Source organism: Mobula birostris, chromosome 8 (assembly GCF_030028105.1).
Source record: "Mobula birostris isolate sMobBir1 chromosome 8, sMobBir1.hap1, whole genome shotgun sequence".
NCBI lineage: Eukaryota > Metazoa > Chordata > Chondrichthyes > Myliobatiformes > Myliobatidae > Mobula > Mobula birostris.
The window spans coordinates 73872711-73897333 of NC_092377.1; the positions used below are offsets into that span (position 1 = coordinate 73872711).

Genomic DNA, 24623 nt, shown 5'->3' on the forward strand with positions numbered 1-24623 from the left:
TAACTAACTTCTTTCCTCATCTATTCTCATGCTTATTTTTATTTTATTTTCACATTTGTACTTTTATCCCATTGTAAAGCACTCTGAATAACATCATCTCTGTTAACAGTGCTCTATAAATAAAGGCATTATTATTATTTGAAATTCCAAACAGCTAACATCCTGCCAATATGGAAACTCCCTTAAATGGTTTGTCTTCATTTTAGGCCATGTCCGCTCATCTTAGGTTTCCCTAACAAAAATTATTCCTGAAAATACTGAAAAAACTTCAAATAAATGGGCATCACAGTAACATTGCGGTTAATGCGATGCTTTTACAGCTTGAGGTGTCAGAGTACAAAGTTCAATTCTTATGTCAAATGCATGTCCTCCCCATGAATGCATGGTATTTATTTTCTGGGTGTTCTAGTTTCCTCCTGCAGTCCAAAGACATGCCAGTTAGTAGGTTAATAGGTCATTGTAAATTGCACCATGATTAGGCTACAGTTAAATCAGGTGTCACTGGACAGCGCAGCTCAAAGGGGTGGAACAGTCTATTCTGTACTCTATCTCAATAAATAAATGCACAATAAAATCAGCAAGTCCTTTAAATTGTTGTAAAAGAGAATTGCTTAGAAATTTACCTTTGTCCTGTCATAAACTGCCTTCATAGTTACTCCAGAATTTCACTCTGCCTCCAAAGTTCATTCTATTGAAGTCAATAGAGTGAACTTTGGAGGCACGGTATAATGAATTGATGTAACTAGCTCGTGTCACTGCCTGGAGATATAACTCTAAAAGAATTTTTTTTAATGATAATGTATTCAAAATATTATTTCACCTAGATTGCAGTTGCTAAATGATTGTTATAAGACCATAAAACATAGGAGCAGAATTAGGCTTTTTAACCCATCGAGTCTCTCTGTCATTCAGTCATGGCAGATCCTTTTTTCCCTTTCTCACTCCCACTCCCCAGCCTTCTGCCCGTAACCTTTGATGCTGTGGCCAATCAAGAACCTATCAATCTCTGCCCAACAACCTGGACTCCACAGCTGCATGTGGTAACAAATTCCACAAATTCACCACCCTCGGGCTAAAAAAAATTCTCCACATCTCTGTTTTAAATGGACACCCCTCTATCCTGAGGTTGTGCCCTCTTGTCCTAGACACCCCATCATGAGAAACATCTTTTCACATCTACCCAGTCTAGGCCTTTCAATATTCAAAAGGTTTCAATAAGATCCACCCTCATCCTTCTAAATTCCAGAGAGTACAGGCCCAAAACCAACAAATATTCTTCATATGATAACCCTTTCATTCCCAGAATCATCCTTGTGAACCTCCTCTGAACCCTCTCTAATGCCAGCCCATCTTTTCCTAGATAGGGAACACAAAGCTGTTCACAATACTCAAGGTGAGACCTCACCAGTGCCTTTTAAAGCCTCAGCATCATGCCCTTGCTCTTATATTCTGGACCTCTTGACATAAAGGCTAACATTGCATTTCCCTTCCTTACTACTGACTCAACCTGCAAGTTAACTTTTAGGGTGTTCTGCATAAAGTCCCTTTGCATCTGAGATTTTTTTGATTTTCTCCCCATTTAGAAAATAGTCTACACATTTATTTCTACTACCAAAGTGCATGACCATGCATTTTCCAACATTCTATTTCATTTGCCACCTTCATGCCCATCTGCTAATCTGTCCTTCTGGGGCCTTTCCATTTCCTCAACACTACTTGCCACTCCAACAATCTTCTTATCACTTGCAAACTTGGCAACAAAGACATCTCTTCCATCATCTAAATCATTGACATACAGCATAAAAAGAAGTGGTCCCAACACTGACCCCTGCGGAACACCACTAGTCACTGGCAGCCAACCAGAAAAGGATCCTTTTATTCCCACTCGCCACCTCCTACCAATCAGCCAATGCTCTAACCATGTTAGTAACTTTCCTGTAATAAAATGGACTCTTAGCTTGGTTAGCAGCCTCATGTGTGGCACCTTGTCAAAGGGCTTCTGAAAATCGAAATGTACAACATCCACTGCATCCCCTTTATCTATCCTACTTGTAGTCTCCTCAAAGAATTCCAACAGGTTCATCAGGCAAGATTATCCCTTAAGGAAACCATGCTGATTCTGTCCTATCTTGTCCTGTGTCACCAAGTGCTCCGTCACCTCATCCTTAACAATTGACTCTAACATCTTCCCACCCACTGAAATCAGGCTAACTGGTCTATAAGTTCCTTTCTGATGCCTTCCTCCTTTCTTAAAGAGTGGAGCGGCATTTGCAACTTTCCAGTCCTCTGGCATCATGCCAGAGTCCAATGATTTTGAAAGATTATTACTAATGCCTCCACAATTTCTACTGCTACCACCTTCAGATCTATAGGGTGCAGTTCATCTGGTCCAGGTGATTTATGTACCTTTAGGTCTTTCAGCTTTTTGAGCACCTTCTGCCTTATAATAGTAACTGCACTCACTTCTCTTCCCTCACACCCTTCAACACCTGGCACATTGCAGGTGTCTTCCATAGTGAAGGCAGATGCAAAATACTCAGTTAGTTCATCTGACATCTCCTTGTCTCCCGTTATTATTGCCGCGGCCTCATTTTCTAGCGGTCCTATATCCACTGCCAGCTCTCTTTTTTTTTATATAAATTTGAAAAAGCTTTTTCAGTCCACTATGCCAGCTTGCTTTCATATTTCATCTTTTCCATCCCAATGATTCTCTTGGTTTTAAAAGTTTTCCAATCCTCTATCTTCCTGCTAATTTTTGTTTTATTGTACACTCTATTTTACATTAGCTTTGTCTTCCCTTGTCAATCACAGTTATAATATTTTGTCATTTGAGTATTTCTTTGATTTTGGAATACTTCTATCATGCACTTTCCTCATTTTTCCCACAAATTCAAGCCATTGCTGCTCTGCCGTCATCCCTACCAGCATTTCCTTCCAACTTACTTTAGCCAACTCCTCTCTCATACCACTGTAATTTTCTTTACTCTACTGAAATACTGCGATGTCAGACATTACTTTCTCCCTATTAAATTTCAAGCTGAATCTAATCATATTGTGATCACTGCCTCCTAAAGGTTCCTTTACCTTAAGCTCCCTAATCGCCTTATAACACCCAATCCAGTATAGCTGATCCCCTACTAGATTCAATGACAAACTGCTCTAAAAAAACTATCTCATAGGCAATCAACAAATTCACTCTCGAGATCCATTGCCAACTTGATTTTCCCAATCCGCCTGCATGTTAAGATCTCCCATGACTATCATAACATTACCCTTTGACGCGTCTTTTCTATTTCCTGTTGTAATCTGTAGCTAAAAATCTGCATTTTTTTAACTCAACCCACAAGGATTCAACATCTTCTGATCCTATGTCATATCTTTCTAATGATTTGATGCCATTCTTTACCAACAGAGTCACGTCATCCCCATCTGCCTATCTTTCTATCCCTCTGATACAATATGTAACCTTGGATATTCAGCTCCCAACTACAACCATCCTTCAGCCATGAATCAGTGTTGGCCATAACATCATACCTGACAATCTGTAAGAGTGTACCAACATCATCCACCTTATTTCTTATACTGTGTGCATTGAGATATAACACTTTGAATACTGTATTTGCTACCCTTTCTGATTCTGCATCCCTAATGCACTGATATTGTGGTTGTCATGTACATCCCTCCCTCTGCCAACCCGACGTCGGCATTTAACATCATTTACACCGTCATAGCCAGATTACAAACCCAGCACCTGACTGCCCTCATTACCATCCTGGGTGACTTCAACCATGTTACCATGGCTAGAACACTGCCCAACTTCACGCAGTATGTGAGCTGTACAACCAGAGGGGAGAGGACTCTGGATTTGATGTACGCTAACGTTAAGGATGCATACAGCTCCTCTCCCCTCCCTCCACTGGGAAGGTCAGATCACAACCTGGTGCATCTAAAACCCTGCTACGTGCCTCTGGTGAAGAGTAAACCTGCAACCTCGAGGACAGTGAGAAAATGGTCAGAGGAGGCTTGTTTTGAGGTGACAGACTGGCAGGCACTCTGTGAGCCACATGGAGAGGATATGGATGGGCTCACTGAGTGCATCACTGATTACATCAACTTCTGTATGGACTGCAATGTTCCGACAAGAACTGTCCTTTGTTATTCAAATAACAAGCCATGGGTAACAAAGGACATTAAGGATATCCTGAATGCTAAAAAGAGGGCGTTTAGAGATGGAAATAGGGAGGAGCTGAGGGCAATACAGAAGGACCTGAAAGCCAGGATCAGGGAGGCTAAAGACAGGTACAGGAGGAAGCCTGAGTGGAAACTCCAGCAGAACAGTATGAGAGAGGTCTGGAGGGAGATGAGGACCATCACTGGGTTCCGGCAAACTAGCAACAGAGGAGCTGAAGGCAGTGTGGACAGGGCCAACGAACTTAATCTGTTCTTTAACAGATTTGACATTGTAGCCCCTGCCCATCCCATGAGTCATCTGTTGTCAGCCCCCAACCAACACATATTCCACTCTCCCCTCCTACCCCACCTCACAGTCCCTCACCCTGCTCTCATGACTATACCACTTCCCCACACGAAACCATCATAGTGGGCTTCACAGCTGAACAGGTGAGAAGACAGCTGAAACATCTCAACCCAAGCAAGGCTGCAGGACCGGATGGTGTCAGTACCAGGGTGCTCAAAGCCTGTGCCCCTCAGCTATGTGGAGTACTTCGCCATGTTTTCAACCTGAGCCTGAGATTCCGGAGGGTTCCTGTGCTGTGGAAGACGTCCTGTCTCATCCCTGTGCCGAAGACGCCACGCCCCAGCGGCCTCAATGACTACAGACCGGTGGCATTAACCTCCCACATCATGAAGACCCTGGAGAGACTTGTCCTGGAGCTGCTCCGGCCTATGGTCAGGCCACACTTAGATCCCCTCCAGTTCGCCTACCAGCCCCAACTAGAAGTTGAGGATGCCATCGTCTACCTACGCCTACCTGGCCAAGCCAGCGAGCACTGTGAGGGTCATGTTTTTTGACTTCTCCAGTGCGTTCAACACCATCCGCCCTGCTCTGCTGGGGGAGAAGCTGACAGCGATGCAGGTGGATGCTTCCCTGGTATCATGGATTCTTGATTACCTGACCGGCAGACCACAGTACATGTGCTTGCAACACTGTGTGTCCGACAGAGTGATCAGCAGCACTGGGGCTCCACAGGGGACTGTCTTGTCTCCCTTTCTCTTCACCATTTACACCTCAGACTTCAACTACTGCACAGAGTCTTCTCATCTTCAGAAGTTTTCGGATGACTCTGCCATAGTTGGATGCATCAACAAGGGAGATGAGGCTGAGTACAGGGCTACAGTAGCAAACTTTGTCACATGGTGTGAGCAGAATTATCTGCAGCTTAATGTGAAAAAGACTAAGGAGCTGGTGGTAGACCTGAGGAGAGCTAAGGTACCGGTGACCCCTGTTTCCATCCAGGGGGTCTGTGTGGACATGGTGGAGGATTACAAATACCTGGGGATACAAATTGACAATAAACTGGACTGGTCAAAGAACACTGAGGCTGTCTACAAGAAGGGTCAGAGCCATCTCTATTTCCTGAGGAGACTGAGGTCCTTTAACATCTGCCGGATGATGCTGAGGATGTTCTACGAGTCTGTGGTGGCCAGTGCTATCATGTTTGCTGTTGTGTGCTGGGGCAGCAGGCTGAGGGTAGCAGACACCAACAGAATCAACAAACTCATTCGTATGGCCAGTGATGTTGTGGGGATGGAACTGGACTCTCTGATGGTGGTGTCTGAAAAGAGGATGCTGTCCAAGTTGCATGCCATCTTGGACACCGCCTCCCATCCACTACATAATGTACTGGTTGAGCACAGGAGTACATTCAGCCAGAGACTCATTCCACCGAGATGCAACACACAGCGTCATAGGAAGTCATTCCTGCCTGCGGCCATCAAACTTTACAACTCCTGCCTTGGAGGGTCAGACACCCTGAGCCAATAGGCTGGTCCTGGACTTATTTCCTGCATAAATAATTTACATATTACTATTTAAATATTTATGGTTTTATTACTATTTATTATTTATGGTGCAACTGTAAAGAAAACTAATTTCCCCCGAGATCAATAAAGTATGACTATGACTATGACTATACTCACCCCGCTGGCTGCAATTTTCTCCTGTCCTCTTCCTGCCCTTCCTGACAGTCTGATTGTATGCTGTCTTTGCTTTTTTAACCATCCGTCCTATCCTGATTCCCTTCCCTCCAGTTCCCTTCCCCCTGTCAAATTAGGTTAAACCCTTTTCAACAGCTCTAATGAGCCTGCCTGTGAGAATATTGGTCCCCCTTGGGTTGAGGTGCAACCCGTCCCTTTTGTACAGGTCATACCTCCACCAGAAGAGATCCCAATGATGCAAAAACCTGAAGCTCTGCCCCCTGCACCAGCTTCTCATCCACACTTTCATCTGCCAGATCATCCTTTTACTACCCTCACGGGCATGTGACACAGATAGCAATCCAGAAATTACTACCCTGGAGGTCCTTCTTCTCAACTTTCTCCCTAGCTCTCTAAATTCTCTCTTCAGAGCCTCTTTGCTTTTCCTTCCTGTGTCATTGGTACCAATGTGTACCAGAACATCTGGCTGCTCCCCCTCCCACTCCAAAATGTTGTGGATGTGATCTGAGATGTGTCTGACCCTGGAACCTGGGAGCCAACATACCACCCTGGGTGGCCTGTTCATGTCCACAGAATCTCCTGTCAATTCCTCTGACTATCAAGTCCCCTATCACTACCATTCCCCTCTTCTCCCTCTTTCCCTGCTGCAATGGACGCTTGCTCAGTGCCATTAACCTGGTCTCTATGGCATTCCCCTGGGAGGTCATCCCCCCACAACAGTAACCAAAACAGTATGTTTATTATTGAGTGATATAGTTATCATTATTAAATGCTTACCTCACATATTTCCCTCTGACGAGGTGTGTTTCTAATCGGTTTCTGTTTTGGTACGGTTGTCCTGCAGTGATCATTGCTCCTTCCAGAGTTCATGACAGCAGATAAATCTTGGACGCTTGGCTGGCAGGTGCTATTGAGCAGCTTTCCCTGACTACTTAGTAGTCGGGGGCTCATGTTTCTTCTTCTGAAATTGATGCTGTTAACACTGTTGTTTTCTCTTGGAATTCCAAAATCCATCAAGACTTTTCTGTAATAAAATAAGAGCTATTTTAACATGTTTAATCTATATATTAAATTAAATATTAAAAATGAGCATTTAAACTCAGCGGCCTTCTACTACTGTAACCTATGCACTTCAAGGTTTCACTTGCGTGTTAAAAGGTGCTCTTCTGCACACCACAATTGTAACATATGGTTATTTGAGGTACTGTCACCTTCCTGTCAGTCTGAACCAGATTGGCCATTACCCTCTGACCTCTCTCATTGACAAGGCTTTTTCACCCACAGAAATGCCATTCACTGGATATTTTTTTTGTTTCTCACAGCTTTCCCTGTAAACTGTAGAGACTGTTGGGTGTGAAAATCCCAGGAGATCAGTAGTTTCTGAGACACTCAAACTAGCCCGTCTAGCACTAATAATCATTCCATAGTCAAAGTCATTTTGATCACATTTCCATATAACCATATAACAATTACAGCATGGAAACAGGCCATCTCAGCCCTTCTAGTCCGTGCCAAACGCTTACTGTCTCCTAGTCCCACCAACCCGCACTCAGCCCACAAGCCTCCATTCCTTTCCTGACAATATAGCTATCCAATTTAACTTTAAATGACAATATTGAACCTGCCTCTACCACTTCTGCTGGAAGCTTGTACCACACAGCTACCACTCTCTGAGTAAAGAAGATCCCCCTCATGTTACCCCTAAACTTTTGCCCCCTAACTCTCAACTCATGTCCTCTTGTTTGAATCTCCCCTACTCTCAATGGAAAAAGTCTATCCACGTCAACTCTATCTATCCCTCTCATAATTTTAAACACCTCTATTAAGTCTCCCCTCAACCTTCTAAGCTCCAAAGAATAAAGACCCAACGTTCAACCTTTCTCTGTAATTTAAGTGCTGTAATCCAGGTAACATTCTAGTAAATCTTCTCTGTACTCTCTCTATTTTGTTGACATCTTTCCTATAATTCGGTGACCAGAACTACACACAATACTCCAAATTTGGCCTTGCCAATGCCTTGTACAATTTTAACATTACATCCCAACTCCTATACTCAACGCTCTGATTTATAAAGGCCAACATACCAAAAGCTTTCTTCACCACCCTATCCACATGAGATTCCACCTTCAGGGAACTATGCACCATTATTCCTAGATCCCTCTGTTCTACTGCATTCTTCAGTGCCCTACCATTTACCATGTATGTCCAATTTTGATTAGTCCTACCAAAATGTAGCACCTCACATTTATCAGCATTAAACTCCATCTGCCATCTTTCAGCCCACTCTTCTAACTGGCCTAAATCACTGCTAGCTTTGAAAACCTACTTCATTATTCACAACGCCACCTATCTTAGTATCATCTGCATACTTACTAATCCAATTTACCACCCCATTATCCAGATCATTAATGTATATGACAAACAACACTGGACCCAGTACAGATCCCTGAGGCACACCACTAGTCACCAGCCTCCAATCCGACAAACAGTTATCCATCCAGCCACTGTTGAATCCATTTTACTACTTCAATATTAATACCTAATTTCTTCCCCCATTCTGATGTTTGGTCTTAACAACAACTGAACATCTTGACCATGCCTCCATACTTTTATGCATTCAGGTGCTGCCATATGATTAGTTGATTAGATATTTGCATTAATAAGCAGGTGTTTAATAAAGTGGCCACTAAGCACATGTTAGTATATTTTTCAGTTTATAACTGTATTGATATTTAGGAAACTAAATACACATTATTATATTCTTTGCAATAATCCATTTGATAATTATTGGTTTACCTTTGCTATATTGTAAATACGAAGGTATTGGTCTGAAATCAATAAATCCTCCAACACAGTGTTGTTCATTCACTGTTATACAACAGGCTTTATTCCACTTCGTGACAGTAATTTCCCTGTCACAAGTAGTTCTGCTTATTTTTTTGATTTATAGTTGAAGAGTACTGTATTCAATTGTTCTTAATATTATAACAGAAGATTGCTTTGAAATTAAATCTTGGTCTAAAATCTTAATGCATTGGGACTAGACAATTGTCAGTGCATCATACTTTGCCTCCAGAATTCATTAAAACACACTGATATAATCAGTTAGCGCTGTTGATTGGGAAGAGGTTGGCCCCGAATGAGAAAGTAGTTTAGGCAGTTCAATGTATCTTGGAATTACAGTGCACTTGATATGAAGCCAGTGATGAAGACAGACCTAATGCAGACAGACTCATGGAACAAGGATCAGTCTGTTTGATGAAGTTCCAAATTGCAATCAGCTTCTGAAACACTTCCCTCTATAAATTCGTAGTTTTTGTAGGTTTTAATTACCATAAGACCACAAGATATCGGAGTAGAAGTAAGCCATTTGGCCCATTGAGTCTGCTCCGTCATTCAATCATGGGCTGATCCAATTCTTCCAGTCATCCCCATTCCCCTGCCTTCTCCCCATACCCTTTGATGTCCTGGCTAATCAAGAACCTATCTATCTTTGCCCTAGATACACCTAATGACTTGGCCTCCACAGCCACTCGTGGCAACAAATTCCACAGATTTACCACCCTCTGACTAAAGTAATTTCTCCGCACCTCTGTACCAAGTGGACATCTTTCAATCCTGAAGTCATGACCTCTTGTCCTAGACTTCCCTAACATAGGAAATAACTCTGCCATATTTAATCTGTTCAGGCCTTTTAACATTTGGAATGTTTCTACAAGAACACCCTGGAACTTAAAGCTGTTTATCCTTGCCACCGATGACCCCCAATGAGCATTGGCGCACTTTCTACTGCCTCCCCTTTCCTGAAGTCCATAGTTAATTCCATGGTCTTGCTGACACTGACAGTGAGGTTGCTGTTGCAACACCACTTAATCTATCTCACTCCTGTGTACCACCTTGTTGTCATCTGAGATTTTACAGTGGTTTTATCTGTGCATTTATTAATGGTGTTTGAGCTGTGTTTAACCACAGTCATGAGAGTGCAGAGAGTAGTGGACTAAACACACATTCTTGAAGTGAGCCCGCAAGGAGATGTTATTTCTGATCTATATTGACTGTGGTCTCCTGATATGGAAGCTGAGGATTAGAGTTGCAGAGGGAGGGACAGAGGCCCAAACTTAGAAGTTCTCCAGTCTCTTTTCATCACTGAAACATCCCATCTCCTGCAATGATCTGGGGAATTTCCTCTGTACCCTCTGAAGTGTTATCACATTCTTTATCTAATATGGCAACTAGAACTGCATACAGAAACCTAGCTTTAGTCGAACCAATATTTTATAAAGTTGTAGTATAAACTCCATTATTGAATTCAAAATACACCACCATTCCATATGTCTTCTTGACCATAATATTATCCACCTTCAAGGTTCTTTATACCTGTACACCAAGGTTCCTCTGCTCGTTGATACTCTGTAGGCCCTCCATTTGGTATACGCTAGTCTTTTTAGTAATCCCAAAACAACACCTCACACATATTGAGGTTAAACTGCATCTGCCACTTCTCAGCCATTTCACCAAGATATCATACCTTTCACCTAAGGTACTATCAACAACTTCATTAATCTTGTATTTCCAGATGTATGATTTGGAGACAATCATGCTGTTGGTGTTATTCCTTTGTCCTTCTTGGGAAAATTAGAAATTTGGGAAGTGCTGCAGGAATATCTTAGATACATGGTAATTTGTGGATTGTACCCCCAGTCAATAGTTGATGTTCGGAGTGTTGGAAGATGTGCCAATCAAGTAAGCAGCTTTGTTCTGCGTCAGCTGTTTCAAACAGCATTTTACCTTTCTTTAAGTCGATCCTTTGTTCACCAGATGATTCGATAGTTTGCTGCTTAGAAACAATGAATTTAAATTTAAAGATCATGGGTTCAAGTGTACTACAGAGAGTTAATCAACTCAGTATAAAGCCAAGAAAATGCTAACCAGTCAAATGTGGAGCCTCACAGACAGGGTTGCCAACTGTCCCGTATTAGCCGGGACATCCCGTATATTGGGCTAAATTGGTTTGTCCCATATGGGACCGCCCTTGTCTTGTATTTCCCCCGCTAAGGTACAGCGTTCCTATGAAACCGTTCATAAGCCAAAATGGCGTAAAGCGCAGAAGCAATTACCATTAATTTATATGGGAAAAATTTCTGAGCGTTCCCAGACCCAAAAAATAACCTACCAAATCATACCAATAACACATAAAACCGAAAATAACACTAACATATAGTAAAAGCAGGAATGATATGATAAGTACACAGCCTATATAAAGTAGAAATAATGTATGTACAGTGTATCAGAATCAGGAAGATTAAACCAAAACTGATTTGTAGAAAAAAAAATCAGCACATACATGCATGCGCACGTCACGTGTGCGCACAGAGGTGCCCGCGCAAGGTTTCATGATCATGGTAGTCTTTCTCGGGGTAAACACAAGTGTCCCGTATTTAACTGCTACTTTTGTCCTTTATTTGGGAGTGAGAAAGTTGGCAACCCTACTCACAGATGAGTTGTTAAACTGAAGCATAGTTGCCTCTGAAGTGGCCAAAAACATATCCTATGTCATAATATTAAGAATCCCTGATATTCCTGCTGACTTCTGCTTAGGCAGTCCTGGTTGAGGATAACTGTTTCCTCTCTTCTCGATGCTGAGATGGGTGATAAAGCTGATTGGCTTTCTGAATACATTTTCTAGTGTCTCCTTGAGGACCGTTAATGTTGGTGGGAGGTTATACAGTAGGTCATTTTTGGAGGATGTGATTTGTTTTGTTATGTGTGAGGCCTGTTTTCTCGTTCTCATTTGCCAAGATTTATTCTTTAACCATCATCATTTGTAGCAATTCAAAGGCAAAATATTGCAGATAGTGGAAAACCTAAATTTAAAAAAACAGGAATACCAGAAATACTTTGCAGAACCGTATTAGCTTGTCAGATCGAGTGATCTAAAATGTCCTCATTTTTGTCACTTTGTTTATATTTCATTAAATTATTGGTCATTCATCTTGTTTCTCTCTGCATGCAAATCGGTGGCCTTTTTACCAATTCAACATAAGGAACTATCCTTCAAAGCTACTAAATTAGTTTGTTTTTAAAACTTTTGTGATTCTAGAGGATGTAAAAGGTGATAAAAACTTTTCCTGATCTCTAAGTCTATTTTCCTTGAGTCATAATCTGGGTGAAAATAATTGCATGTGGGCTCATAAAATCAAGGTCGGTTTTTATTTTGCTCACGTAATATGGCTAGAGCTGTGTTATTCATGTAAATGAAGGAGACCGAAGGAGGCATCAGCTGGCCTCCCCCATGCAAAGTAAAGGAGAGCTCACAACCATCATTCAAAGGTACATTAAGCATTTTCCATCTTCAGTAAGTGCATTTATCATTCTAATGAGAAATCAGGAGCAACTTTCCACGGATTATTTGTACAGTATGATAAATGGCACTGCCTACTCACCATTTCAAAATCTGACAAGAATTAAATTTCAAAAATACTCTTGTAGGATGCAGCCCATGGTTTGGTGTGTTGGGGACTGTGTAACAAAAAGGAAAATCTGGGTGTTCCCAAACCAGAAACCATGGATGAAGTGGGAGAGCCATTCCCTGCTGAAGTCTCGAACTGCAGCATTCAAATCAAGTTACCCTGATCTTCACATGAAATCGAATTACAACCTTTGTAAATCTATAACATACTAAGAGACAGTATCATTCTGAAATAGAGTCCCAGACCAGCCGTCAGTTGATGAGGGACTTAGATGTTATAATGGGCAACATAATTACAATAGCACTTCCCTTTCCCGTGAGCCTAATACATTATATACACAGACTGAACAGAAGGGATTGGTCTGTCACTATCCTCAAGGCAACTATCCTCCAATGCACCTGAACCCATTGTCCCCATTGTGGATGTAAGATCAGTCTTCTGGAGGGTGAACACACAAACTGCTTCTGGTCTCAATGATATCCCTGGCTGTGTCCTTAGATTCTGTACATATCAGTTGCTGGGGGTACTTGCAGACATTTTAACCTCTTCCTTCTTCAATCTGTGGTTACCACTTGCATTAAGAGGTTAATCATTACATGTAAGCTCTTCGAGGAGTTGGTCATGGCACACATTAAGTCCAGCCTTCCAGATAACCTCAACCCGCTGAAGTTCGCCTGCTGTCAAAATCAGTCTATGGCGGATGTCACCTCTTTGGTCCTGCTCTCATCTCTGGAACACCTGGATGACAGACTCCTACTTATTGATTAAAGCTCCACATTCAATGCTATAATCCAAGCAAACTCATCTCCAAATTCCATGACCTAGGAGTCAACTACTTCCTCTACAAATGGATCCTCAAATTTGCGACCAACTAACTGCAATCAGTAAGGACAGGCAGCAACATCTCTCCCATGATTATTCTGAACATTGGCATCCTTAGGTCTGTCCTTACTCCCTATATATTCATGATTGCATGGCCAGATTCTCCTCAAACTGCAGATACAAGTTTGCAGATGATGCCACCATAGTGAGCAGTATTCCAAATAATGATGAGTCGGAGTACAGGAAAGAGATAGAGAGATAATATGGTATTATGACAAAAAACAATCCTTCAATGTCAGAATAAACAAAAGAGCTGCTCACAGTCTTCAGGAAGAAGGGTGTTGCATATGCTCCTCTCTACATCAACAGTGCTGAGATTGAAAAGTAAACAAAGGTTCCTAGGAGTGAAGATTGCCAATAGTTGTCCTGGTCCAGCCTCATAGATCCAAAGCCAAGAAACTCACCAAAGTCTCTGCTTCCTCAGGAGGCTAAAGAAATTCCACATGTTCCCTTTGACTCTTATTAATTTTTATTGATACATCATAGAAAGCCTTCCAACTGAATGCATAACAGCTTGGTATGACAACTGCTCTGCCCATGATTGCTGGGAACTGCAGAGAGTCGTGAGCACAGCTCAGCACATCACTGAAACCAACCTACCATCCATGGACTCTGTCTATACTTCTTGCTGCCTCAATTAATCAGCCAGAATAATTAAAGAACTCACTCACCCTGGACATTCCTTCTTCTGCCATTGCTCATTGGGCAGATGATACAAAAGCCTAAAAGCAGGCTCAAGGACAGATTCTATCCTGCTGTTATAAGACTATCAAATGTTTCTCTGGTATGATTTGCTACTAGTATGAATCACCATACTAGTAGGTGATTCAAACCATTGAAAGGAAGATAGATAATCTCGAGAAAAAAAACTTGAGGGCAATGTTAGGAGGATAATGCAAAAGACGTAGTGCACTATTGGCACTATTTTATGGTAACAAAACAAAGCATCATGCTTTTCCAAATCAAAGGATGTTGGTTCCCAAGAGGGAGAATAGTCATTCCACAGGCTTGTGGGTAGGTCAAGAAATTGTCTTATAATATGCCACACAACAATCAGGAAATACTGGCATGATGACCACATTGCAGTCAGGTGAGATGCTCAGAAATACTTAAAACTTCATGAATGATACACAGAAGGTCAAAAATAGTACATTATTTGATGAAAGAAGATGGCACGACACACAAGAAAAGACATAGGCCATAATCCTCTTCAAAGCTTTCTGTTCATTCAGTGACACCATGGTTAATCTGATCTTTGATGCCAAATGCATTTGCCCTATTACCCTTGGGTCTCTTTTAGGGATTATACTGAAAGGGTAGATGAAGATATGGAAAGAGTATTGTGTGAGAATAAACATTAGTAGGAATATTGGGTCAAGTGGCCTTTTTCTGTGCTGTAATTCGTTGTATGTAAATCCATAAACAGCTCGAGTAAAAAGGGTATGAATCATGCCACTGATCCCAGTACTCTGAATACTTATTCAAATGAGACTAGGTCAGGCTAAATGTAGGAACTGGCATTAGCAAAGCAATTGAAATACTGCCTGAACGTCTTACACCAGTTATTGTATTTTTAATTTATTTTGGCACGTCATTTATCCAACCCACATGCAGCCGTGGTGGCTGACCTGTGAGGGCAAATGAAGGCAGTGAATAACATAAGTAAAGCCTGAGCCTACCTGAGTGCAGTAAAATGAAGCAGATCAATGGGAACCTGTGTTTGTGCCGGGGGGATTTGAAACAAAATAAAGCACAACATCAGAGGTCAGCAGGAAGCTGATTGGTGAGAATCAGTTTCTATATTTCAGATTTCAAAGTTAGGGCTGTGGGTTGATTTAGGAAATTGGGAAAAGAGAACAATTAAAACTATTTGGATTTTAAATAATAACGCTTGAAATTAAGATCATAATATCCATTTAATTAAACAAATGAGCAAATTACCCTGGTGGTAAGAAAGTGTTCAGCTGTGGTGCTGTGTTTTTAATTATTATTCAGGTAACTAGAGGCATGGCAGGGCTCCTCACTCTCATACTGTGTCCCAGTGGGATGTCCAGGATGCTTTTCTACAGAAGTGTCACTCACTGGAATAGAACAAGATACAGATTTTGAGCCTTCATCTGTAATTGGTGTCATTGTATTCCATCCCACTGACATTTCACTTTACAGTAGGCAATCAATCGATATTTTAAATGCCTGCATTAAAAAAGAGGTTAGGTGATGAAGATAATCAGGTGAGTACTGCAGGAGCCCTCAAGTGTCTCACGTTTGCTTTAGTAGGTTTTCACCTCTGATTTCAGAAAAATTAATGCCTCCAAAGGAGAATAAAGGCCAATCCTAATCATTGGTAATACTGCTGACTACATATATGACTATTGGGGCAGACTGGTACTCATGTTGCCACTGACGATGATAATATGGCGGCACGTTCAGACGCAGCAGCCTCTCTGAGTTCAAACAAAGATAAAATTGTTCATCCTTCTGTCTTTTTACAATCAAAAGACACTGCTGGTTATCAAGGACATCAAATGTTGCAGAAACTTATTTAAAAAATGCCTAGAAAAGCATTTTAAGATTCATAACCTAAAAGGCAATAGATTCAGTGCTGGGTGGTGGGGTTAATCTAAATAGATCCACTTTGGCAAGCACTGAAATCGGGAACTTTCATTGCCCTAAATTTCAAGCCACATTAGCAGATGAAAATAGGGGCCATTGCACATGGACATGCAATACGTTTATCGACATAGGTTAAATATCAGTGATAATCACTTTACACCTCTACCTAATTATGAAGTGTAAACAAATGAAAACAACCTGCTTCAGAATAAGGCAGTGGCCTTTAAAACCACACACCTTTCTGGGGTAAACTTATCATTTTTTCACACTTTATAAGCTTGCACCTGTTGCTCATTTCAGTCAATAAAAATGACTTTCTATGTTTGTGCTCAGAGTTCTAATGTTGTTATTAAAGCATGAGTTGTTGTCATGCTTGTTAGAACCAGCCTAATGGCAAACAACAAGCTGTTTCAGATCTGTACTATAGAACCTTGTAATTTGCTGGATCAGGCTCTAACTCTTAGTTCAACATGTACCAGATCCATTTTGTGGTCAGTGAACTCACAACCCACACAAAAGCATACCATATCTTTGGCTCCTCAATATCTCATCAGATTTAGATATCAGCTTTGAGAAGGCAATATTTTTTTCCACAGATCGAATTCTTTTTTCAGTATCTCCGTGTTCATCTGCATTTCTTGTATTTTAGAATAAAAATACACTAGATCTTGGTTTCACATGATAATGAATCTAATTAGGGAATATCAATCTCAGTGGCAATAAATTCAACCCATTAATTTCCTGGTGATGCAGAGAAATTACATTATTTAACATCCCCATTCTTCATTCAAATGCAGCAAATGTCCAAGATAACTTACTGTAGGTGGCAGGTAAAGCGGCATATATTCTGGCATAATTGTTCTTTAATTATGGCGAGCATGCTGAGCCCAAAAAATTAAAACTGCAACCTCTGTAAGTATTTCAGTCTTAATTTGAGCATTAGAATATGGAGTGGCTGAACAAATTCTGTAACTTAACCTCACTACATTTACTCCACTGAGAACATCCCATCATCCGCAAGGTGGCACCAGTGAACCACAGCGATGGTCCGTGGGCTATGTACAAAACTTCTAAATATACCACTTTTGAATTATGCTCACTGTATTTATATCCTAACAATGTATTGGTTGCTATATGTTTTACACTTTGTGTACTAATTTAATAAGAAGATTTAAAAAGAAAGGATTATGCTCACTGCAATCTTCAGCATGTGATTTGCCTTTTAGCAACATACTTTTGAACCGATTTAATGAGCTACATATTTAACAATTTTCTGAAAGATTCAGTAGACAAGATTGAAGACCTAAGGGCAAGGGTGCAGTACTGCAGGGAAATAAGGAACTGTTGAGTTCTGTATTTTACTGAGACATGGCCTACTCAGAGTATGCTAGGGACTGCAATCAGACCCGAAGACTTCTTGATACACAGGATGAACCAAATTGCTGATTCAGAAAAGGCAAGAGGTGGAGGTGGGTGTTTCATGATAAACTCTTCTCTGTGGTGCTCCAAGGTGTCAGTTCTGTCAAACTTGTGTTTTCCTGACCTTGAACACCTAATGATCAAATGCAGATCATTCTATTTATCAGCCCATAGTTTATATACCACTATAATGTGGACTATAATGTGGTGTTTGAGATACTGCATGATACCACCGCCAAAAAGGAAACAGTCCATCTCGAAGCATTTCATATGATACTGTGGGATTTCAGTTAGGCTTGTTTGAAGAAATCCCTGCCTAGTTACCATCAGCATATAACTTGTAGCACCAAAGGTCCCAACACACTGTTAACTAAGATAAGGAATGCATACCTTTCCACGTCCAGACCACCTTTCGAGAAATCTGAACCCCTGACTGTCCTTTTCCTACTTGCATACAGGTAGAGGGAAAGGCTCCAGAAATTCAGAAAACAAAGATTTAGCTTCAAGAGGCAGAACAGTGCTACAGGATTGCTTCTGAACTGGTGGACTGGGCCATGTTCAAGGACTTGTCTGTGAATCTGAATGAATACACCACGCTTGTCACAAACTTTATAAAAATAGTCACAGATGAGTGTGTCCCCACAAAGTCATTCAGAGTCTTCCCTAACCAGACGTCCTGGATGAACCATGAAATCCATAATCGGCTGAGGGCCAGATCAAAGGTATTCAAGTCTAGCAACCAAGAAAGTAGTGGGAGATTCAGGTATGACCTCCAGAAAGCCAATTTACAGGCAAAGGGTCAACTCCGGACTAAACTTGATTCAATGAAGGCTGCTCGAAAGCTATCACCCCTTACAAAGTGAAATCAACCACCACCGGTGATAACAGGCCATCACTTCCAATGTAAGCTCAATGCCTTCTGTGCTCACTTTGACAGTAAAAACATGGAGGGACCATCACAAACTCCCACAGTCCCTGATGACCCTCTGATTTCAGTCTCTGATGACGATGTGAGAGCTTTTAAGGAAAGCATCCAGCCCAGATGGGGCACCTGACTGAGTACTAAAGAAGTCCGCTGATCAACTGGCTGGAATGTTCACTGAGATCTTTAACCCTTCACATTGCAGTCTAAGTTACCAACCCTGCTTCAAGCAGGCTTCAATTATACCGGTGCTTAAGAAGAACATAGTAACCTACCTTAACGACTATTATCCAGTAGCACTTACATCCACCGAGATGAAGTATTTTGAGAGATTGAAGATGAAATATATCAGCTCCTGCCTAAGTTGACTCCTGACTGAGAAGTGACTTGGATCTGCTCCAATTTACCTACTGGCACAACAGGCCCACAGCAGATGCCATTTCATTGGCTCTTCTCTGGACATCTGGCAAGCAAAGATAAATACATCAGGATGTTATTTATTGACTACAGTTAATAAATAGCATCCTGATGTATGTATCGTCCCTTCAAAACTAATCAACAAACTTCAAGACCTCGGCCTCAGTACCTCACTTGCAGACCGTAGTCGATTTGGATTTGCAACATCACCTCCGCAACCTCCATCAATGCTGGTGCACTACAAGGTTGTGTGCTCAGCTCCTTGCTCTACTCACTTTACACTTATGACTGTAGCTAATCACAGCTGAAATACCATATTTAAGTTTGATGACAACACTACTGTTGTGGGCTATGTCAAAGATGGCGATGAATCAGCATACAGGAGGGAGATAGAAAATCTGTCTGAGTGGTGCCACAGCAACAACCTCCAACTCAATGTCAGCAAGGCCAAGGAGATGATTATTGACTTCAGGAGGAGGAAACTGGAGTTCCATGAGCCAGTCCGCATCAGGGGATCAGAGGTGGAGAGGGTCAGTAACTTTAAATCCCCTGGTGCTATCATTTTATCATGATCTGTCCTGGGCCCAGCATGTAAGTGAATTACAAAGAAAGTACGACAGCATCTTTACTTCCTTAGAAATTTGCGAAGATTCAGCATGACATCTAAAACTTTGACAAAGTTTGTGTGGTGGAGAGTGTATTAACTGGCTGCTTTATAGCCTGATATGGAAACACCAACACCCTTGAGTGGAAAATTCTACAAAAAGTAGTGGATATGGCCCAGTTAATCATGGGTGAAACCCTCTCACCATTGAGCACATCTACACCAAGTGCTGTCACAGGAAAGCAGCATCCACCACCTAAGACCCCCACGACCTAGGACATACTCTCTTCTCGCTGCTGCCATCAGGAAGGTGGTACAGGAGACTCAGGACTCACACCACAAGGTTCAGGAACAGTTATCCCGCAGCCACCAGCGATGCTTCAAAAAGGCGGCATCCATCATTAAGGACTCCCCCATAGCCCAGGACAAGCCCTTGTCTCATTGCTACCATTATTGAGGAAGTACAGGAACCTGAAGATACACACTCAACATTTCAGGAACAATTTCTTCCCCTCTGCTATCAGATTTCTGAATGAACAATAAACTCATGTATACCACCTCACTATTTTTGATCCCTTTTCGCATTACTTATTTAATTTATATATGTATATATAGGTGTGTAGATTTATTGCAACTTATTACTTTTTATTAATTATTGCACTGTACTGCTGCCACAAAACAGCAAATTTCACGACCTGTGCCAGTGATATTAAACGATACAGATTCTGAGGTCCCATTTCAAGGATAGTCAATCAAGGGAGAATGTCCAACACCTCAAATCTGCATCTCTTCACTCCATAGCACTGCACATTGACCTTCTGTTATACAGCATGGGAATCTGAAAGTAAGAGCACAGTCAAACCTTGATTTATGATAAAAGTTAACAATATTTTACATTTCTAAAGAATGCCCTGTTAAAACCAACAGGCTGCATTGTTGTTCAACACCCTCCATTAGCACCAAAGCACCAAAGGCTAATGAAATTTCTCTCAGATCCTTCTAATGTTTCCATTAATGTTTAATGGTGACAGTCTTCAGCATTAGCATTAATGGACTGAACCAAATAATAAATTCCATGCACAATTCTTTTCTTAATTACTTTATTCATATTAAGCATAGTTAAAAATTCTCTGCAGAATCTGCTCAGGCCACTCTAAGGAAACATCCATTGAGTGGAGAGAGTTGGCAAAGCTTTACCTTAGATCAAGGTGGAAAACAGTGGAAAAAGTGAAACGTTCAAAGTAAATTTATTATCAAATTACATATATGTCACCATATATGACCTTGATATTCATTTTTGTGGGCATTCACAATAAGTACAAAGAAACACAATAAAATCAATGAAAGACCACACACAAGATGGACACACAACCAACGTGCAAAAGACAACAAACCATGCAAATACAAAAAGAAAGAAAATCTAAGAAATAATAATAATAATAAATAAATAAGCAATAAATATCAAGAACATGAGATTAAGGGTCCTTGAAATTGAGTCCTTAGGTTGTGAGAACAGTTCAGTACTGGGGCAAGTGAAGTTGAATGAAGTTACCCCCTTTGGTTTAAGAGCCTGATGGTTGAGGAGTAATAACTGTTCCTGAACCTGGTAGTGGTGGGTCCTGAGGCTCTTCTTCCTGATGGCAAGAATGAGAAGACAGCATGGCCTAGATGATGGGGCTCCACAAAGATGGATGCTGTTTTTCCGTGACAGCACTCCATATAGATGTGTTCAGTGGTGGGGAAGACTTTACCCATGAATGACAGGGCCATATCCACTACTTTTTGCAGGCTTTTCCATAAAACAAATAAATAAGTAGTTTATCTCCACTGTATTAAACCACTTGTATCTATCACTACACCCAACAGCATACCTGCTACTGTTGAAAGTGCTTGCACAACATTCCATTCAGAAGCTCACTTTTCAGTAAGTCACCAACAAGTTGTCCCCAGTGATGTACATAGGAGAGTTAAGTATAAAGCAAAATGAACTTAAATTAGGGTATACCCTATTATGCATGTAGATATTTTTCCCCAGTAAAAACTACAAAGCCCATAGATCTGAAAGATCCAGAAATAGGTGGTTATTCTGCTATAAAATAATCTCCCATTTTGTGAGTTATCTTGTACTAGTGATGCTCCTCTGGACTTCAAAAAAAAAATTTGGCACCAAAGTAACAGCTCTGTTAGGATTTGTGTGCAAGTAATGCTTTTTTTAAGGCAGTTCTGATCTTCACTTTGGCTTTTCTGTTAGCTCCCAAAGGACTTCCATCTGCTCATTTCCCCAATTTATTTTCCTGTAATTTATTCTTTTGTTATGTATTAAGCAAATCCTTCTAATTCTTGCTCTACCTACTTTCAGAGTGAGTAATTAACAATAGCCAAATAATCTACCACCCAACATATCATTGGGATGTCCTCTTCAAGGATTCATCATCATTCCAGAAGCACTGATTGGTCTTGCTTTGAATCAAAAGCAGAAGCAGAATCAGATTTACATCTTTATCACTGAACTATGTTGTGAAATTTGTTGTTTTGTGGCATCAGTACAAAGCAATGCATAAAGAATTTATGTAAGTTAGAATAAGAAAGAAAAACAATAAATACATTGTACAAAAAGAGCAAAAATTGAGGTAGCATTCATGGCTTCATGGACCATTCAGAAATATGATGGCAGAGGAGAAGGAGCTTTTCCCAAAATGTTGAGTGTATGTTCTCAGACTCTTGTACCTCCTCCCTGAAGGTAGCAATGAGACAAGGGCATGTCCAGGATAGTAAGGGTCCTTAATGATGAATACTACTTTCTTGAGACATCATCTATTGAAAATGTCCTCAATGGTGAAGACGCTCATGCCCAAAATGGACTTGGCTAAGTTTACAATCCTCCTCAGCATTTTTTGATCCCGTGCATGGATGTCTCCATACTGGACAGTGATACAACCAGATAAAATGCTCTGCATGGTACATCTGTAGAAATTTGTTAAAGTCTTTGGTGACATACCAAATCTTCTCAAACTCTTAATGAGAAATAGTTTCTGGTGAGCCTGCTTTAAGATTGCATCAACATGTTAGGTTCAGGATAGATCTTCACAGATGTTGACACCCATGAACTTGAAGCTGCTCACCCCTTCCACTATTGGCCCCTTGACAAGAAATTGTATGTTCTCCAGACTTCCCATTCTTGAAGGCCACAATCAGTTCCTAGGACTTACTAATCACATTTCTCAACCAACTGATCTATCTCAGTCCTACATGCCTCATCATCACCATCTGAGACTATGCCAACACTTGTGTCATCGGCAAATATATAGATGGTGTTTGAAATGTACCTTGCCACACATTCATTGGAAAGAGTAGAGCAGTGGGCTCAGCACACATTCTTGCAGTGTACCTGTGTGATTGACAGTGAGGAGATAGTATTTCCATCTGGAGCTCCCCTAGATGACAAACATTTAGAAAAAATACGGACTATCAACCACAACAACTAGTGAAAGCATTAACTGGATTTGTTACAAAGCAACAAGTAAAAGATATGCTCTGAGGATGATACACGAAGCTTAGAGCAATGGGAGATTGCAGTGGACTGGTTGACTGTTACTGATTGCATTGGAAATGGTCACTTTCCCCTGAAGCACTCTCCCTCAGAAAGCACTGCAAATAAACACTATCAACACATAGAAAACGTAAGAAAATGAAGGTACTGCAATCTGGGATTTTGTAAAAAGAAAACTGCTGGAGGAACTCAGTGTGTCAGGCAGCATCTGCAGATGGAAAGGAATTGTCAATGTTTTGGGTTATGATTCCACATCAGGTCTGTCAATATTTACAGTACCTATGAGGCAAAAAAATGACAGAGTTGACCGACTTCCCTTGAGCCCATATTCATCTTGCCCAACTGCTGCTGTGACACATACAGAACCTGGAAGAAGAATCCTTTGAGGTCTTATCAAAAATGTAAAGAATAATCACATGGAGTCCAGTTGTGAGATCCATGTTCCAATATTGCATTTACATCTAGATTAAGAGTGAAGTGCTGACACAATTGGTCCAGCATATTAGCAAAATACTTCAAAACTGAAAGATTTTCCAAAAAATTTAGAAAATTCATTCACAGTTTCAAAAAAGCTCCTAAAACACTTTGCAGTGAATGAAGTGCTCTTTGAAGTCCAGTATAAGTGTTGTAACGTAGAAAGCACAGCAGTCAATTTGCAAAATTGCCCACACGTAACAATGTGGGTGACCACATTTTACTGTTGTGTTGATTTTTACTGTTGTGTTATTTTACTGTTGTGTTGATTGGAGATTAAAACTAATATGGTGAACAGATTTTATAGCCACTGTTTTTCCATACAGTGTCATGGAATAATTTAAGCCCATTTGAAAGAGAGTAGGTGGGGATCTTACCTAAAACCCTTTCTAAAGGTAACACATTTGGCAATACCCTACTTCACTGGATTTCATACTCAAGCAACTGTAGCAGGATTTGAACCCATAATCTTCTAATTCAGGAGTAAGGGAGGCACCTTCTGGGTAGGTCAGTTTATAATCACCCAAAGGAGTGAGTTCACTCTTCGCATAGCTTCCCTGAAAACTGGATAACAACCAGCAAACCTGGAACATAACTTTGTTTTCCAGGCAGTGATACCAGCAGAGTTTTGAAATTTTCAATCTTTTGTGTTTTCCTGTGCTTATTTTCCATTCTTGATTAAATGCATGAAGCTGAGCTAAACTACAGTCTTTTCAAAGCAATTTCTTTAACAAAATAGAATAAGGCTGCATAGCATTTTAGAGTAATGCTTTCATCTTTCAGCTAAAAGTGCTATATTTATTTGGAATATGACAGATGTAAATTTGCCCTCATTCAACACAGCAGCTTCTTTTTTGGAACACTATTCAAGATCAAAGACTCTAATGTAGCAGGTTTCAAAGAACATTGTCAGGCCTTTCAGTAGAACAGCGCAGTAAGTGCCAGATAATTGAAAAGAATAATTCTCCTGATACAAATACAATATTGTTACTGTGTTGTGGAAACAAAAAATGTCCATATCCATTTTCCAGCCATCTGTCCCTGTCACCTTGCTGTTAATTACACAGAATCTACCACACAAATAAAGGCCATTCA

General features: G+C 40.8%; 1 protein-coding gene across 5 annotated transcripts in view; it reads right to left on the reverse strand.

Annotated features, from left to right (window-relative positions):
- LOC140202214 (uncharacterized) overlaps positions 1 to 24623 on the reverse strand; it is a 245481-nt gene that overhangs the window by 103113 nt on the left and 117745 nt on the right. For all 5 annotated transcript variants that reach the window (XM_072267081.1, XM_072267080.1, XM_072267082.1 and 2 more), the window contains one exon: positions 6955 to 7201. In XM_072267081.1, the coding sequence (XP_072123182.1) occupies positions 6955 to 7201 (247 nt within the window). The remainder of the gene's footprint in view (positions 1 to 6954; positions 7202 to 24623) is intronic.